Source organism: Acartia tonsa, chromosome 3 (genome assembly GCF_053477335.1).
Source record: "Acartia tonsa isolate MP-2025a chromosome 3, ASM5347733v1, whole genome shotgun sequence".
In the NCBI taxonomy this organism is placed as follows: domain Eukaryota; kingdom Metazoa; phylum Arthropoda; class Copepoda; order Calanoida; family Acartiidae; genus Acartia; species Acartia tonsa.
In genome coordinates, this window is record NC_137262.1 from 30,284,995 (window position 1) to 30,302,246 (window position 17,252).

Sequence of the window (17,252 nt, forward strand, 5' to 3'; positions counted from 1 at the left end):
AAGATGTGGCAGATTGGTATTATTGCGTTAATCAAAGACAAACTTATCCTTTATTTCTTTTATCTTTAAGATTAAAAACAATTTGAAAAATAGTTGTACTTTATAATTGATTTTTGTTTATTTTAATTATTAATAATTAGAATTTGTAATTCCCGACATAAAATTTGAGATTGTGTCCCAAACAATAAAACCAGCAATTGAACCACAGACAGGGACAAATACTTTAATTTAGACTAGCGGCTATGCTCAAAGAGGCCCTATAGGGGCATTTGAGGTTGAGAGGAGGGGATGGGGGAGGGGGGGGGGGGTGAGGGTCCCTAAAGCTTCTACTGCCCTGGCAAATTGCTATTCAAAAATACAGCTTAAGTCAACCGCCAGCCGTCTTTTTTGGCCATGTGATTGTGCATTTTTAAAAATTAAGACCAACATTGATTTTTTCCTTTACAACCTTTCGGCATCTTCCAGCAATCCATAGACACCTCAGCTTATAATCTTTGGTGGGTTGACTGGAGCTGCAGTGCCCTGGATTAATGTTACATTTTTTTGTATGAATTTAACACTTCGAGAGTGTAGAGGGGTATTAATACCCGCCTTTAAAATTGTTAAAATTGATATTTCCTTCCACTTTTTTCGCCCCAAATGGTTTTACACCCTCAGATGAATCACTGTGCATGCCACTGATTAAGAAGTTAAAAAAGTCTAATTAAAGTATTGTCTCCAGAAAAAGCCCCCGTAGCAGAAGTTGTTGAAAATGACAAAGAAAATGAATTATCTGCCCTGACAGATTTTACAGATGCTTCCCAGAATTGGATTAACAACAGAATTGGTGGAGCTAATAAGGTAATACTAGAACGTGATTTGCGTGTTAATAGATATTTTTACAGTCATGCTATACTCTTAATTAATATCATAAATAAACTAAACACAGCAATGAACAAGTTATATCTATGAGTTAGAGTAGGGGGAATGCCCAAGCCCAAAATAGGCGCAACTCATTAATATGCACAGATAATACTTCCAGACAAAGGATGTGTAATCAAAGCTAATGACCATATAACCATGCACATTACATATTAAGTAAGATTTGCTTCAGAAATAAAAGGAAATAAGATATCGTTTTGTATCCCGACCTCCATTGCATTGGCTATCCGCTGAGGTTATGGTAAGCAGGCTCGTGCACAGAGATTTACAAGAAGTGTATGAAGTTCGTAAAATTGACATATCCTTTTTAATTTCTGCTGTTCAGCAGTTGTTGGCATCAACCGTGAACCAATTTGTACGCTAAAGATGGTAAAAAAGTAAAGGGGATGAAGAAGTTTCTTAAAAGTAAAGCAACCTTTATTATATAATTGGAAAATTGATAAAAAAAATTGTTTTAAATGGTTACTTGGAGTTTTTTTTATATTGATTTAATTTGATATTATGACTAATCAGCATGTTCGAGTCATGTCTTCCCCGTAAATATTCAAGAAGGGAAAGATCTTATTTCATTTTTTCTTTGCTTTTTTTCAACCTTGTTATTTATGTAAACATCTCCAATTATATTTTACATGAACAGATTTACCACGACCTTGTTGCTCTTATGTAATAAGTAATAATAATAAGATTGTTATACACATAATTAGCTGGAGTTAATACCACTGGATACTGGAGAAACCATTTATTATAATGAAGTAATATGCAAGAAAACATTGAAAAAAAGATGTTTAAATTACATACATTGATTTTAAAACATCTGGGAGTTTGAAGATTTTTCTTGAAACCGTGACAAATATTCTAAAATAAAGTAGGGTGGGTTGTCTTAATAGGGTTTTAGGAGAAATTGGACTGAAAATTATAAGGACCCCACAACTCGTTATACTATTCTTTAACTTAAATTTTTTGAGGCGTTGTAATTAAACAACTGAAAGAAAAGTACGGAATTCTAATAATTTTTGTGTTCTAAATATTCAAAGCGATGCCACTCTACAACTTGTAATATTTGTGACTGACTTAAGTCTTGAGCTTCACTATTATAAATGTTATCATCCTTGTCCTTTTTTTGAAAAAAAAACAATGTTTGTTTATAAAAACATTGAAATGCAATTGTGCATTATCTTTCAGATAAATCAAAGTCAAGTGCGAAAAATCATGGAAAAAAAGGTTGGCAGCAGTGAAGCATGAAGGAGCTAACCAGGGGAAAATTGGCTTTATTTTTCAAATTGCCATTAGATCCCATACTCCCCCCCCCCACCTCTTCTTTTTACTTTAAACTGTTTAAACTAAGGGAACATTGGGCTATTATTAAAAAAATCCTTAAAATTAGATGCAGATTTCAAATCTCCTTCTAACATTAAAATTCCTTCTAACCTATATATCCTAATATTTAACTTTTCAAAATAGTAATGAGGTTTGTTTGGACTGCTGATTAAAGGGACCATGCCGAAAAAATGAATATTCTTTAAAGAGAAACTACACAATTTAGATTTGTTTGCAATTTTTAACTTTGTATTCAATAAAATTGTAATATTTATTGTTTACTTTTTTTTAATTTACAAGAGTTTAAGTGAACTTTAATATGGGGTAATAACTAGTATGGTATAAATAATTCCTTCTAACCTATATATCCTAATATTTAACTTTTCAAAATAGTAATGAGGTTTGTTTGGACTGCTGATTAAAGGGACCATGCCGAAAAAATGAATATTCTTTAAAGAGAAACTACACAATTTAGATTTGTTTAAAACTGTTATAATATTATAACAGCTAAAAATACTAAATATAAACTTTATGAAGACATTGGGGCTTGGATACTTAATATCACCAAAACCTATTTCTATAAATATACAAATTAGTTTCCTTTTAGGTCTGTTTACACTGTACTGATATTAACCAATACATTTCTAATTCTATTACATAGCATGTACGTGTATATATTTATTTCAACATAGCATAAGCCACAGTTTTAAAATGATTTGTGGAAAATCTAAATATAAGAATTAGATTTGAATCGCTTTGTTATTCCTTAAATGACTCTGCCTTATATGACACTTTCAATGCAGTGTTGATAATAATGCTTCTAAGTTAAATATAGGTCATATTTTACAACTAAACCATGAAATGAATGTGTTGAAAAACACGAAGACTTGTCGAAAAACGGCTTTAGAAAAACTTACTGACAGCCAAAATATTAAAAAATTAAAAAAGCTTGAGATAACTTCTGATGAAACTTCTCATGAATAAGAAAAGTGTAATATCTTTGCATATTATTATTATTTTGACTAAAAGCCAAATGAATATTACAAAATTATACTAATTCATACATTGTCAATAACCATTAACCATACAGCGGTTTAGAAGATTTTCACTATTTTAAAATACAAATTTAGTAATTTACTAAAAATGCAATAAATTTCAGTTTAAAATTATGCACTTCTCGCTTGAAAATGGCTGAACTTGACGGCTTAAAGAATTATCGATCAAAGACTAGATTTAGATAGTAATGCTAAATGACAAATATTTAACTTTTTGACAATTGCAATATTTTATAATTTGGATGGGATGGGATGAAATGGAACTTACGGAAGGTTTATTTCTAGAGTAACTACGCTTTTTTGAAAATCTTTAATCATCCGAGTAATTAGCACCTATATAAACTTTATAACCCTCAGACAATATTTTTGCAAGACGTTTTTCGCCATGAGGTATGAGGGCATTTTTACCATAATTGTGGTTTTAACATTTATATTCTTTATTTGTAGTATCGAGGCTATTCTATAACTCACTTTGCCAGTATTTGTTACTTTTAATAAAAATTCTTTGAAGATTAAGTAAATAATCGATTTTAATTCACTTTGTGTCCTTTTTTTTATTTTTTTATTTAAAAGCTTCGCTACTTAGGATGTTGTCTTCTATGTTCTTTATATTTATTATTATTCAACTTCTGAACTTGAAAATTACGTTTTCCGAATGTCTTCAATGTTGTTTAAGGGTTTAAAAAATGCATAGCAGAACAACATCCTTATAATGGCTAATAAGTCAGATAAAACATTGGGAATGTTATCATAGACAAGTAAAGCTATTACCATTTGAGCTATTCAAAAACATGTTTGTTCTGTATTAAGATGTGCTACACATAAATTTTGCTTAATCGTAATTTATTTAACGAGTAAACTTATATTTTAAAATCGTGGCCATATTGTAGCTCCGATTTTCAGGTTTTTTACAGGGTTTTCTATTGATAATATGATGATTAAGGTACAGATATCTATAATTTCTAGCTAAAATCTAAATTTTTTTTTGGTTGAAATACATGAAATATTAAAATTTCTTAATTGTTTTATATCTTTAATTAATGTAGCATATTTTTATATAACATTTGCATAAATGTTGCTTTTAATTCTATAATTAACTTTTAAATATATGTACATTTGCAATTACAACGATTATAAAAATCTAATTAACTTTTTGTGTTTATTAAAACTTTTTTTCTAAGTATTTTCATTAAGAGGTTTCGTGATAAAAATCTGTTCATAATTTGTAAAATAAAATTTACAAAAATATTCTAGTTAAATATTCAAGAAATATAAATATATATCTTTTTTTTTGACACAAAAATCATATTTTAACTAATGGGTGTCTTTCAGAAGCCATCTCATAATAAACAATTATTTATTCATGTATTTAATTTCAGTGAGGGAAGTAAAATTGAACCGTAAGTTGTACTGCTTGGTACCCAAAGTTTTATTATTGTTGGCTCAAAACTTTGAGTCCCCTAACATAATTTTAATTGTTTGAATCTTAACTCGTAGTGCCCAAAGTAATTTTAATATACCGAAGTGGTAATTTTATTTATCATCATTGGAATTGGAAAATAATTTTTGTTCCATTGTCTTATCCCTTAAGATGCCAGATTTATTTGTATATCTAATTATACTTAATTATCTAGGAATCTTTCTCCAATACAATGACAGGAATGATGGATGCCCTGATGGAGGTTCAGAAGAGAGGAGACAGGTCAGTTTTATATTTATTTAGAATCTGTGTATGCTGTTATAATAAATGTATAAGTATAGATGAATACCCCAGACAACTATGTGCCTTAAGTGGTTTCTGTTCTTTTGGCTGTGTTTATATTTCCGACGCTATTAGCGGATTTCAAAAAACACAATACAAAATAGGGAAAGGGTCCATGCTCTGTGGGCAGAGTTACATATATCTCATGCTCCCTCTATTCTTTTACTTTATTAATAATATTAACACAGGATTATAACAATATTATAAACTAGCGGCTACGCCTCTAGTGGCACTTTAAATGTTTTTGTTTGTTAAAGTTAATTTTTTTTATGTACGATACCACCTTATTTGACGCTGAAGTCTCCCAGATTTTAAGAAAATTTTCAATTTTTTTGTCATTTCTTTTGGGAGGGTGGTAGTACCCTCCCCCAAAATAGTTAAAAACCTTCCCAGTACATATGAGAATCTACCCTGTTAAGGAGAACCCGATCGGTTTAGCGGTTAGCGAGATCCTTTGGTACACACAGACAGACACACAGACAAACATCCTGTTAGCCCCTAGAGGCCTCTAGTGGCACTTTAAATGTTTTTGTTTGTTAAAGTTAATTTTTTATGTACGATACCACCTTATTTGACGCTGAAGTCTCCCAGATTTTAAGAAAATTTACATTTTTTTGTCATTTCTTTTGGGAGGGTGGTAGTACCCTCCCCCAAAATAGTTAAAAACCTTCCCAGGACATATGAGAATCTACCCTGTTAAGGAGAACCCGATCGGTTTAGCGGTTAGCGAGATCCTGTTACTTTAGTATAAGGATGTTAAGATATGTCAAACACAGAACACATATAAGTAATCAAATGCATTTTATTCGACAATAAACAATAAGATTTTCTATTAACACAAAGTTCAATAACTGGAATTACATAATAAACCTAGATATACTAACGCGAGGTAGGTATATCTATCTACCATAAAGGTATAGTTATTTAGCAAATAGCTATACATATGTTTCATTTGATTTCCCTCTATATAAAAATGTGTTACAGACACAGTATATTTTTCTAGTATGATGGCTGGTATTCAGAAACAAAAGAGAATTCTTTCAGCATTAGAGTTACAGGTATCTAACAGAGCAGTGTAGGAACAAAGTGAAATTTTGTTCTGTTTTAAACAAAAAAATATTTATTTCACATAGAATGTTTGTTTAAAACGCTGAAACTACAAAAGAAATGATTTAAAGAGGTGTTAATTATTAGTAGAGTTATTTTTTGGGGTAGCAATTAATTTGCTTTATTCATTGAATAAAAGTGATTTACAAGAAGAGAGCATTCATAAGTAGCAAGATCATCAAACAGATTTTTAGATAGCAAGCATAAAATACAGATAGATTTATATTGTAATCTGATGTATTTCGACGGACAAATTGATTTACAGAGTAGATGTGCATAGATCTTGCAAAGTATTTTTCAAAGATTCAGCGTTTTATCTTAAATAGCAGAAGAATAGCAGTTACTTTTTGCTATAGAAATTAGTTGTACTACTCTAATAGTTCAACTTTTCATTTAAATCAGGTTAAGGCAGAAGAGAAAAAACTGAATGATACAATGAAAATGAGACAAACCGAAGAACAAATTTTGAATAAGGTAAATCATTACATTGATGAAAAATATATTCTAAAATTCTATAAATTTTAAAGGAAAGTTTTGGAGCTTTCCTTCAAAGTGTCTAGTCGAGCAGAGAGTGCATAGTTTTATGTTTGTTCGTATTTAACTTAAGGTTAGGTTATATTTGGGTGCAGGTAAGCCCGACAGGGCTAGGAACAACAGGTTTTTAAGAAAAAAATACCTCCTTACTAATTTTCAATTAAATGTTTTTAAAAGGGGATAAGGGAGTTTCATTGCTCTCCTGGTATTTTTGGGGAAAGTACTAAGTGTGGGCAAATGATAATTAATTTGTTTTATTATTTGCAGATTAAACAAGAACGAAACGCATTGAAGGCAGAGACAAGACAATCAAATGACATGATGAAAAGGTAATCTTTGTCCTTTAACTTTGGGTTGTTTTTGCCATGTTAGTAGTAAAGCTCTTTCATTTATTTTATTCTTTCTAATTATTTCTTATGCTTAAAAACAATTTATTTCCCTTCTACTACGTAATTAGAGTAAAACAATAGAGGTGGAAGGGGCTAGATAACTGTATCTCCCACCCAGTGGACCCTGTGTCGACTTGCAATTCAATATTTGAATATCAGCCAATAGCGTCGTAAACATCAAAAAAGCCAAGTCGCTACAAAAGAGCAAAAAGCAATTTGCTAGCAGACGAAAAAGGTCCCAAAAACAGGGGCCAGGTAGTTGTCTGGGTTCTACATCTATTACATTTATTATGACGTAATTGTCCTTATTAATTATCCTTCTTTTTTTGCTTATTTTGCTTTTTTAGAATTGCAGATGAAGTAAAAGAAGCAGAACAGAGAAAGAATGCCATGTTCCAAGATGCTAGGGTCAGTTTAATAATCATCAGTTAGAACTAGAAACAGACAATATAAAAACTGAAAATGATGACAAAATTATTTTTATGCAAGGGTTGAGGTTTAATATCAGATTTAAAAAATGAGATAGGGGCTTTTTCTTCTAGGGGAAATTTATATTTGGAGTATTTAGATACCTTTCCTCAAAATAGACAATGAAATGACATATAAGAAGCTGTCCTGTAAAGTAAAATCTTTTGGTACATAGTACATACTTTCGCATATAAATCTTATCACATAAGAATTGTAATTATTTTTAGATAATTGAAGAAAATCTGATCAAACTGCAAGAAGAAAAAGCAAGAAGTGTAGCAGAAGTAGAAAGGTATTATTATTGAAAAAATCAATCGAATCATGTGTACTAAAATCTAAAAAAAGTTAAAATTATTGAAATTTCCTATATATCGATTTAATCTAGGTTACAGAAAGAGCTGGAGCCACTCGTTAACCAATTCAGCACCAAAAGAGTTGAAATTGATGCCATGACCAGAGAATTAGAGGTAGAAACACATTTTGTTATAGCTACGCTACTTGGTAGGGATTTGGGTCCTAGGAAAAACATAGGAGTCCCAAACGTCGGAGTGAAGAAACGCAGGAGTGGGCACTTAACCTAACCTAACCTATATTAACCATATTTTAGGTTTTTTAAATGTCTTATCCCTGCGGGGGGCTTATTTGTATATTCATATCTTAACCTAACCTGTATAGAAATACTTATTTAAATTAATATTTAACACTCCTGCGTTTGTCCACTCCGACGTTTGGGACTCCTACGTTTGTCCCGGAACCGTTATTTGGAGATGGTTAATAAGATAAAATTAAAAAGGGTTACATAACACTTACAAAAAAGCTTTTATTTTACATTAAAGCATAAAAGATTATTAGGGTACTATTACTCAAAGTACCCTCTTAGGCCCTGATAAACCCCTCCTTTTTATATTGAAATAAATTTAATTAATGAGGGGCAGTTTTTCGTTTGTTTGTTTATTACTTTATATCAGGTAATGTTAATGAATTTTGGTAAGTGTTTATTCCCGTAAAGTTAAGGAACCAGAGCATAGGCCCAGCACCATAAATTCAAATTTCTGCACAACTATTTTTTCATTATTTTTTAATACTATGTATTATGTTAATAGGAAGGACGTTCCGAGCTACAGAGATTTGCAAAAGAAATTGAAGTTTCTACAAAAAGTTTAAAGTAAGATTTAGAATAAAATCCCCAAAAATATTCTCACAAAAATATGATATATTAAGCTTCTTGTAAATGATAGAAAAATGATAAATTAATTCCTATTTAGTTATTCGTAAAAACAATTGTTCATAAGCCGAAACAATACATGATTTATTAGTATTGGTCAAAACCAGTTCTATTCTAAAGGATATCTATCGGTTTCGAAGCCATACTGGAAACTATTTTAAATTGATTTTTAAACATTTGTTACATTCATGTGTTTGATAAAATAACGATTTTACAACACAAATTAGCAAGGAGATAGATGAATATTTAAGGGAAAAAGGAAAATGACTTCTATGAATAATAATATAACTAACACACTTAAGTAAATTTAAACATTCAAATTAGCTAAAATAGTGCTGCAAAAATAGATGATATATGCATTTGAGTACAATTCTCTTAACCCTTAACGGTCGGGGGGGGGCGTTGAACGCCCCCCCCTCCGTTTTTTTCTATCTCATTTTCTGTGTGTGAAAGATAAAGAGCCCAAACTGCTTGACTTTTTAAGTATGGGTATGACACATAACTGAGAGTTGGAATTTTTTGAATATCTCCATCCTGGCGGGCACAGGATGCCAGCAAACCAGGTAAAGAGCAAAATTTTTTTTTTGACTAAAACAAAGCATTTTATCATAGCAAAATACTAAAAATTCCTCTAGTAGTACATCCTTATATGAAAGACAGGTGTTCAAGTCACTTTCAGGTTCCAGGTATGATCCTGCAGGTCCTGATCCTGCAGGTCTCCAGAAATCTTTAAAAGGCTCCTGTGGCCGCAATTTTTGACTTAGAGACTTCAAATTTTAAACTTAAGCTTTTCTTACATGTCTACATAACGTATTAAAATTTCATAAAGATCCGCCGCCGTTTTCCCGCCGACCGCTGACTGCGGCGGCTGGCAGCTGCCAAGTACAGCTGCGGCCGCTGAAATTTATATTTTGATATTTCTAATGTAAAATTTACACAAAGATAAACATTTTCTGGAAAAAAAATTTTCTTCTAGCTTCAAAAATAAGAAAATTACAGCCGTTTGAAATTTTTAAGTAAAAAATGACCTAAAAACAAAGGTTGTTAAATAAAAGGGTGAAGGAAGCGAAAATTGACTTAGACTTATAAAAGGTCGGAAATTCATTATCAAACAGGGGACTTGCACAAAAAAAATTAGCCCTCTAGCTCTAATAGGAACTGAGATAATAAGGGGGGGCGTTGAACGCCCCCCCCCCGACCGATTAAGGTGCGGCAAGGGGCCCGACTGTAAAGGGTTAATATTAAAAGGTTGTGAAAGGTCATGGTAAACATTAAGGATACCAAACCAATATTATAATTCATAATATTCACCAAATGTTCATAATGTAAATATCACAGGGTATAATTATTACTCATAAATTCTACTAAACCCAATTTTTATTTGCTTAAGAAAATGTTAAGCAAATATTTATCTTACAATTAATTTAATTGATAAAAAATTAATATTTTCATATTTCCATTGCTATTGTTGGTAATAAAAGAGTAATGAACGATCATAAAATAAGGAACAGACAATTGTAGTATAAAAAGTATTACTGTATTACTTCTAGGTCAAAATGATTCGAATTACCTTTTAATTGGAAGGAATATAATTAAATCTAACTTATTCTTTTTAAATAAAGAGTGTTTAAAAAACCCAATCGCTTCACTCTTTTCAATATAAACCCTATAGTTTTAGTCTAAAATTAACAAAAAATGACCCAAATCATGTCCAAGCAATGACAATGAGAAAGCACTATTGAATTTTGATTTCTACTCACCTCTCCTGAGCACTAGAGCTCAAGTCCTAGCACTTGTGGAGAATTTTTCATTACATGCAGATTAAAAATCAACAAATCGTCTTAAGTTCTTAAAATCTTGTACTCCATAATGTTTAGAATTTTTGATGGAGCATGTAAAGACCTTTATATAGACACCTTAACCAGCTTTCTAACTCAATCCTAGTCAATTTGGCATTAAAAAGACAGACCCATCAAACATTTAGACATGACGGGTCTCTCTAGTTCTTGATGTTTGACAGATCTTTCTTTTTGATGTCAAAATGGCTAAGATTGTGTTAGAAACCTGATTAAGGTGTCTATAGAAAGATATTGACATGCCCCATCAAAAATTCTAAACATTATCTTCAAGATTTTAAGTATTTAAGACGGTTTGTTCTTTTTTTTTAAAAGGCAGAGCAGTCATGTCTCATTGTTTGATGGGTCTGTCTTTTTTATGCCAAATTTGCAAGGATTGAGTAAGAAATCTGGTTAAAGCGTCTATAGAAAGGTCCCATCAAAAACTCTAAACATTACGGAAAACTCAAAAAAAGAAAAAAACTGTCTTAATTTGTAATAAAATATGCACTCTCCACGTAGAGTAAAAATTTCCACAAGAGCTAGGACTCGAGCTGAAGTGCTCAGGACAGTTGAATCAAAATTTAATAGTTTTTTCTCATTGTCATTGCTTGGACATGATTTGGGTCAGTTTTTGTTAGTTTTTGACCAAAACTGTAGGGTTTATATTGAAAAGAGTGAAGCGATTGGTTTTTTTAAAAACACACTTTATATTCATTTATTAGTGATCTAAGAACGAGCGTGACCAAAGAGCAGCAGAACCTAAACAAAATCAACAAAGGAACCATAGCTTCCAGCCTACCAGAGATACCTTTCATTCTTCCAATTTTTGCCATGTCTATTTTAGGTAATGATGAAGCACGGCTCATTTTTTAGGACACTTTGTAGAGCTTCGGTTGTGATAATTTACGAATATTTGCTACTTTTCTTTGAATTAAAAAAAAAGAGTTTATTTTTCACGATCCTTCCCCAAAAAATATTCCTAGTTCCTTCGCCTAAAGAATGAGGGAGAGGTCAAGAAATAGCTTAAAACCAGGCTAATACATTTATAAAGCTTCCTTCAAAGGTACAACCACGTTAAATAAGCATTTTCTGAGATCTCTAGCTTCAAAGGAGGGAATGGTAGGTTCGAAAAAGGGTATAAAACCACACCAAAACATTTATAAACCTTTTCTTAAAAGTAAAATCAAGTCAGATGAGCATTTTCAAGATTTTTAGCTACAGACCAAATATTATTGGATATATTTATAGTTATATAATCGGGTACTAATTTTCTTCTTGAAGATGATATTTTAGTTCAATACTATAATGATTGATTGAATTGTTTTGAATTTATAAAGTGTTGTTGTTTTATGGATATTATCATTATTAATTATCATCTATTTTAGGAAACTTGTTTGCTGTTGGAAATGTAGCAATGGATATGGTAGCAATTGCTAAGTAAGAATATTTTATAAGATTTTTAAAGATTTTTATCAAAAGCAAAAACAATATTTAGTAAAATAAAAGCAATTAGTTAATTACAATATAAGTATAGAAGATCTTTACCGACAATTTTTTGACTATGTCATGTTACGGAACCAAGTTATAGAATATCAATGCTGCAAAATGCGTAATAGTAATATCAAAAATGCTAACATATTTATTTTATTACAAGGTAGCTATGATCCTAGTAAACATAAAAAATGGTGTACAACTAAATACTATCAAATGCTTTGTTTAAATCAAACTGAATAAAATTCCACAATAAAAAAGTAAATTTTAATTAGGCGAAGATCAGATAACAAACCAATCCAATTCAGCCCTCCACCTCTTCCAGCTCAGGTTATATTAAATTTAAAATTCTATCTTCCCTATACAATTAGAAGTTTGATTGCACAACCTTTATCTGGAAGTTACTGGCGTCTAATTAATTATGCCAGTCAAAGGCACAATTTATTTATGTATGTTACTCTTACTATGAAAGTCACATGCCTAAAATAGCTGCATTAGGTATTGTTTTATATCTTTAGTAAATTTAATAAGGATGAGGACATTAGAATGTAGTTTTTTCGAATTCCACATTGATATTTCTGTTATATGTTGGCTGAAGAACTTTTATTATTAATAAATCTTGATTGGGTTGTTCTTTCTAATAGTGCCCAAACTTTGACAATTGCAATTTACATTAAGGATAGTATTAATGATTAAAATTGGCAGTGGGAGGGGAAACATAAATTTTAGTCCATTGCATTGTCTTGTCCTTGTTTTATCATTGTTTAAAGGTTGATTTTGGTTACCGATTGTATTAAGGGATCTGAGTATGGAAGCGAGCACGGCACATATTCACCAGTGATGGGACCCGACCATCCATATGCACCCGCCAACAACCAGGAGGAATACTCCCAGTACGCACCCTATGAAGTGACAGGCCCCGAGGCATATTCAGCACACACAGCACCCTCTTCACGATATGCACCCACAGGCACAGGACAAGCAGCACAGCAACTCAGTCAGGCAGGGCTTCTAAATCTAACCATGTTGTAAATATTAAAATAATGTTAGATGTAAATATAAATATGTAATTGAATATAATCAAAGTAATAACAATGGATGATCTCGCACATGTCAAATATTTTGTACCTGCACCCAGTAATACGTATCGATATTAACCTGATCAATTAAACAGTTGTCAAAGGGCCAAATTAACATATTCTATTCCAATAATAAGACAGGACAAGATGCATTTTTTTTGTTATTTTGCTGAGGATTTTTAATGTCACTAAAATATGAAAATTATGCTCTTTTTGTTTAATATTTAATTATAGACCAATAACCTCAATTGTATATACATTTATTTATAATGTTAGTTATATGAAAATATTTTTCCTTTTCTATAATTTTATTTGTCAGGTAATATGTTAAAATTCAATAATTTTGTTAAATCTGGCTAACTGTTTTGATATGTGCGAGATCTTTTTTATTTTCCTGTGTTTGTTTATTTTTTAAAAAGCGACTCCTATTGAACTTCTTAAACACAATTCTACTTCAATTCATATTTGTAAAAATTTGAATTTAAGCCCAATTCTTAAATCAGGACTCCGTGTATGGAGAACAGTACGGCACTGATGCTTCTAATCAGGGACGGATACTTAAATAATTTTCACTTTTTTGAAACACAAATAAAAAAAACCAGTATATTAATTAACTATTAAATCATTGGTAAATACCTAATTTTCCATGAGAATTTAAACTATAGAACATGGGGGGTCATTTTTTGTGTATATTTTGCGTTAAGTTGTGTGTGAATGTTTAGTCAAATGTGCTTATTAAGTCAAACTCTTCTTAATTGTGAGAAAATATATGTATATGAAATTGTCATAATCAAGAACAGTTTGACTTAATAGGCGCATTTGACTAAACGGTAACACACAACTTTTTGGAAAATAAAAAATGACCCCCTTAAATGCTTTTTGGTGTAAATTTTTAAGTATCCATCTCAGGTGTATGCGCCATCTCCCAGCAGTGCTAGTTATTCTAATCCCAGCCAAACCTATCCTAGCCCGGCACAAAATATGATGTATGATGAAGAATATGATAGGTACACATAAAATCACCCTGAAATTTGAACAATTTAGTCAACAAATTAGTAGTGTGTTTTAGTTCAATCAATACCATTTAAAAAATAAGTTAATATAATTAGGGATATTTAGAATAGTTATTTATCAAATTGTACTATATTTAGAATTAGACTGTACTACGATACTAAATATATATTTTCCGTATGGCTGAGAACCGGTTCTAATCCAGCGGTTATGAATCGATTTCTTGTAATCAATGGTTTTGGTGACGAACAGTCGGACAAACGGACATTCCTAAATTATAAAGCATTAAATAATAATGTATAATATGTCTTCATTATAGATATGATATCCACACTATTAGTATTAGGTGCATGTAATCATGAAGTTATGTAAATTTTCGCTGTACAAATAACTTTGCACTCTGATAAAATATAAAATATGAATAATTATAGAATAATAATTGTGTCAAAGCTACCCTATAAGTCACAAAGGCAAGTCTTTTTATAGGGATTTAATGCTTACTATACCTGTATCTATTATCTACCTTGTTCAGGGAGGGAGAGGACATTTTCTTATTTGTTAGCTTTACAACTTTGGGGACGACTTTTATCTTATTTTGATTGGTTGGTTCAATATGTTGAGTGTCCAAACGTTTCTATCACTAATTGTAATCTACAGAACGGGTAATTTTGAGTATCATCAAGGGGATAACATAAATTTTTGGTCATTGTCTTATCCCTTTTAATAAATTCTAATAAATTGCATTTTCTGCAGAGAAAGCGGATATCATTTGGAAAACCTGTTGACAGCTCCTTCTCCGGAGTATACTGAGAATCAGGTATTCAGATAGATGGATAGACACATAGAGAGGTAAATAGGTATATAGATATATGGAGAACATTTGGAGAACCTGTCAACAGCTCCTTATTTGGAGTACACTGAGAATCATGTACACAATTATATAGATGGATAGGTAGATATATATATATATATATATAGATAGATAGATAGAAAGATAGATAGATATCATTTGGAGAACCTGTTGACAGCTCCTTCTCCGGAGTATACTGAAAATCAGGTATACAGATCAGGGATAAGGGATGGGAAACGTAAGAAAATATTATTCCAGGCCTATTTTCCAACTAGGCCTAAAAAACTAGTTTCGGGATGACGCAGTAGTTAGATTTGAAAACTATGAACAATGATGAAATAGCTATTATATGAATGCAAAGAAAAAAAGTATAGAATAGAATTCAGGTAGTTGATTCCACAAAATATAATAAAAACTTTTCAAAGAACCAATTTGTTAGTGGCTTTAAGTAGAATCCCGTTAAGATGGTCATTATTTCGCCACCCCCCCCCCCCCCATTTAAAAAAAAGTTTTTTTTGAGATGGTTAAATCTGATTTATTTTCAAACATTTTAAGGAGGGATCTACTTCACCCCAAAATTTGTATTTAGAAATGAACACCGCTTTAGCCCCCCAGCTTTAATAAATAAATTAAGTAGATTTGAATAAGTACATGGGTAACATTCTATCAACAAATTGTTCCATAGCATACATATAAATTAAGAATTTTTAAAAAAATTAATTTTACGTTAAATATTAACAGAAAAGTTCAATTAAGTGTGCATTAATTTTTACCAAAATTAATGAAAAATTTTTTTTAACAAAACACAGTACACTTTTATTTACATATTGAACTAGTTTTGTATTTGTAATCATTTAGGTGGGTTATCAATTCCACATGAAATGTAACTTTTAAATTGTCTAAAGACAATGAGTTTTTCACATTGTTCTAAAGTATAAAATGTTGAATCCTACTCAGTCTTCAAAAAACGATCTCTCAATTTATGTTTTGCTATATGGACATTTATTAATGTGTAGGTTTAATAAAAAGTTGATGTGATTGAACGTCATATATATTGTTGTCCTTCTGATAGCAGAAACTTTCCATTGTTGTCTTTCTAATAGCAGAAATTTATGTTTGCTTGAATTAATTTAGCCAATAATGAACTGGGGGACGCGTTTGTTATTAATAATTGGTTAATGCTAAAAGCAAGTTTCAGGTTATTGGATATTGGCCTACAGCCAATGAGGAACTGGCGAAAATGAGTTGATTTTATAGGCAAAAAAGAAAAGTTGCACCATCACTTTTAAAAGGAGGCTGAGACCTAATTTTCGGCCAGGTTTCCCATCCCTTATCCCTGATACAGATAGATAGATAGACACATAGAGAGGTAAATAGGTAGAAAGATAGATAGAGATCTCTTAAAACCTATTGACAGCTCCTTCTCCAGAATATTTTGGGAATAGGGTACGCAGATAGATAAATAGATGGAAGATAGATAGATAGGTAGGTAAGTAGATAGATAGAGATCATTTGGACAACCTGTTGACAGCTCTGTAGTATACTGAGATTAAGGTAGGTAGATAGATAGATAAGTAGATAGCTAGATATCATTTGGAGAACCTAATGATAGCTCCTTCTCCGGAGTATACTGAGAATCAGGTACACATAAAGATTGATAGATAGATAGAGAGGTAGATAGATAGATATCATTTGGAGAACCTATCAATAGCTCCTTCTCCGGAGTATTCTGAGGATCAGGTAGATAGATAGATGGATGTATAAATAGATCGTTATAATTATAAAATAAATTATTGCAGAATTTATTATTTTTACAGACAAAATATTTTTGCTTCTGACAATTAAAACTCTTGTATTATTTTAATTATACTAAGTGGAAAATCACATAAAGATTGTATAGAAAGATAAATAAATGCTAAAATTAAAAACAGTAATGTAATTATATTTTATGTCAATAAATAGTTGTGCGTATATAATTCTTTATTTTATTTAGGATTTTCAAACTGGGTTTGATGCAGAAGGATATTACACTCTACCCCGCCATTTCTAGTCATAATTAATGTAATTTTTCCTATTTTTCAAAATACTGTATTTTAATGGATATAGAATACGTGGATAATATGACAGGGAAATTTTGTCGTCAATTATTTTGGTCAGTTCGTTCCTACAGTTGGTGATTGGTAAAGGGGTTGATTGGTGGGGGGG

At 31.1% G+C, this 17,252-nt stretch overlaps 1 protein-coding gene and 1 long non-coding RNA gene across 2 annotated transcripts; both read left to right on the forward strand.

The window, feature by feature from the left end:
• The first annotated feature begins 144 nt into the window (after positions 1–144).
• On the forward strand, positions 145–13,236 carry LOC145315189 (uncharacterized). Its single transcript, XM_080155230.1, has 14 exons — positions 145–209; positions 719–840; positions 4,928–4,995; positions 6,059–6,113; positions 6,565–6,636; positions 6,964–7,025; positions 7,433–7,493; positions 7,781–7,845; positions 7,939–8,020; positions 8,657–8,718; positions 11,339–11,460; positions 12,002–12,053; positions 12,383–12,437; positions 12,906–13,236. Exons 3-14 carry the CDS (start codon positions 4,946–4,948, stop codon positions 13,137–13,139), a joined length of 972 nt encoding a protein of 323 aa, XP_080011356.1. The 5' UTR covers positions 145–209; positions 719–840; positions 4,928–4,945; the 3' UTR covers positions 13,140–13,236.
• An 855-nt stretch (positions 13,237–14,091) lies between these two features.
• On the forward strand, positions 14,092–17,252 carry LOC145315190 (uncharacterized). Its single transcript, XR_013877974.1, has 3 exons — positions 14,092–14,193; positions 14,951–15,014; positions 17,041–17,252. It is a non-coding gene; the product is annotated as an uncharacterized LOC145315190 (long non-coding RNA).

Coding starts and splice junctions, on each gene's coding strand:
- LOC145315189 (XM_080155230.1), top strand. CDS start 4,946: ATGACAGGAATGATGGATGCCCTGATGGAGGTTCAGAAGAGAGGAGAC. Junction 6,637..6,963: donor AAGAACAAATTTTGAATAAG/GTAAATCATTAC, acceptor TATTATTTGCAG/ATTAAACAAGAACGAAACGC. Junction 7,846..7,938: donor AGTGTAGCAGAAGTAGAAAG/GTATTATTATTG, acceptor GATTTAATCTAG/GTTACAGAAAGAGCTGGAGC.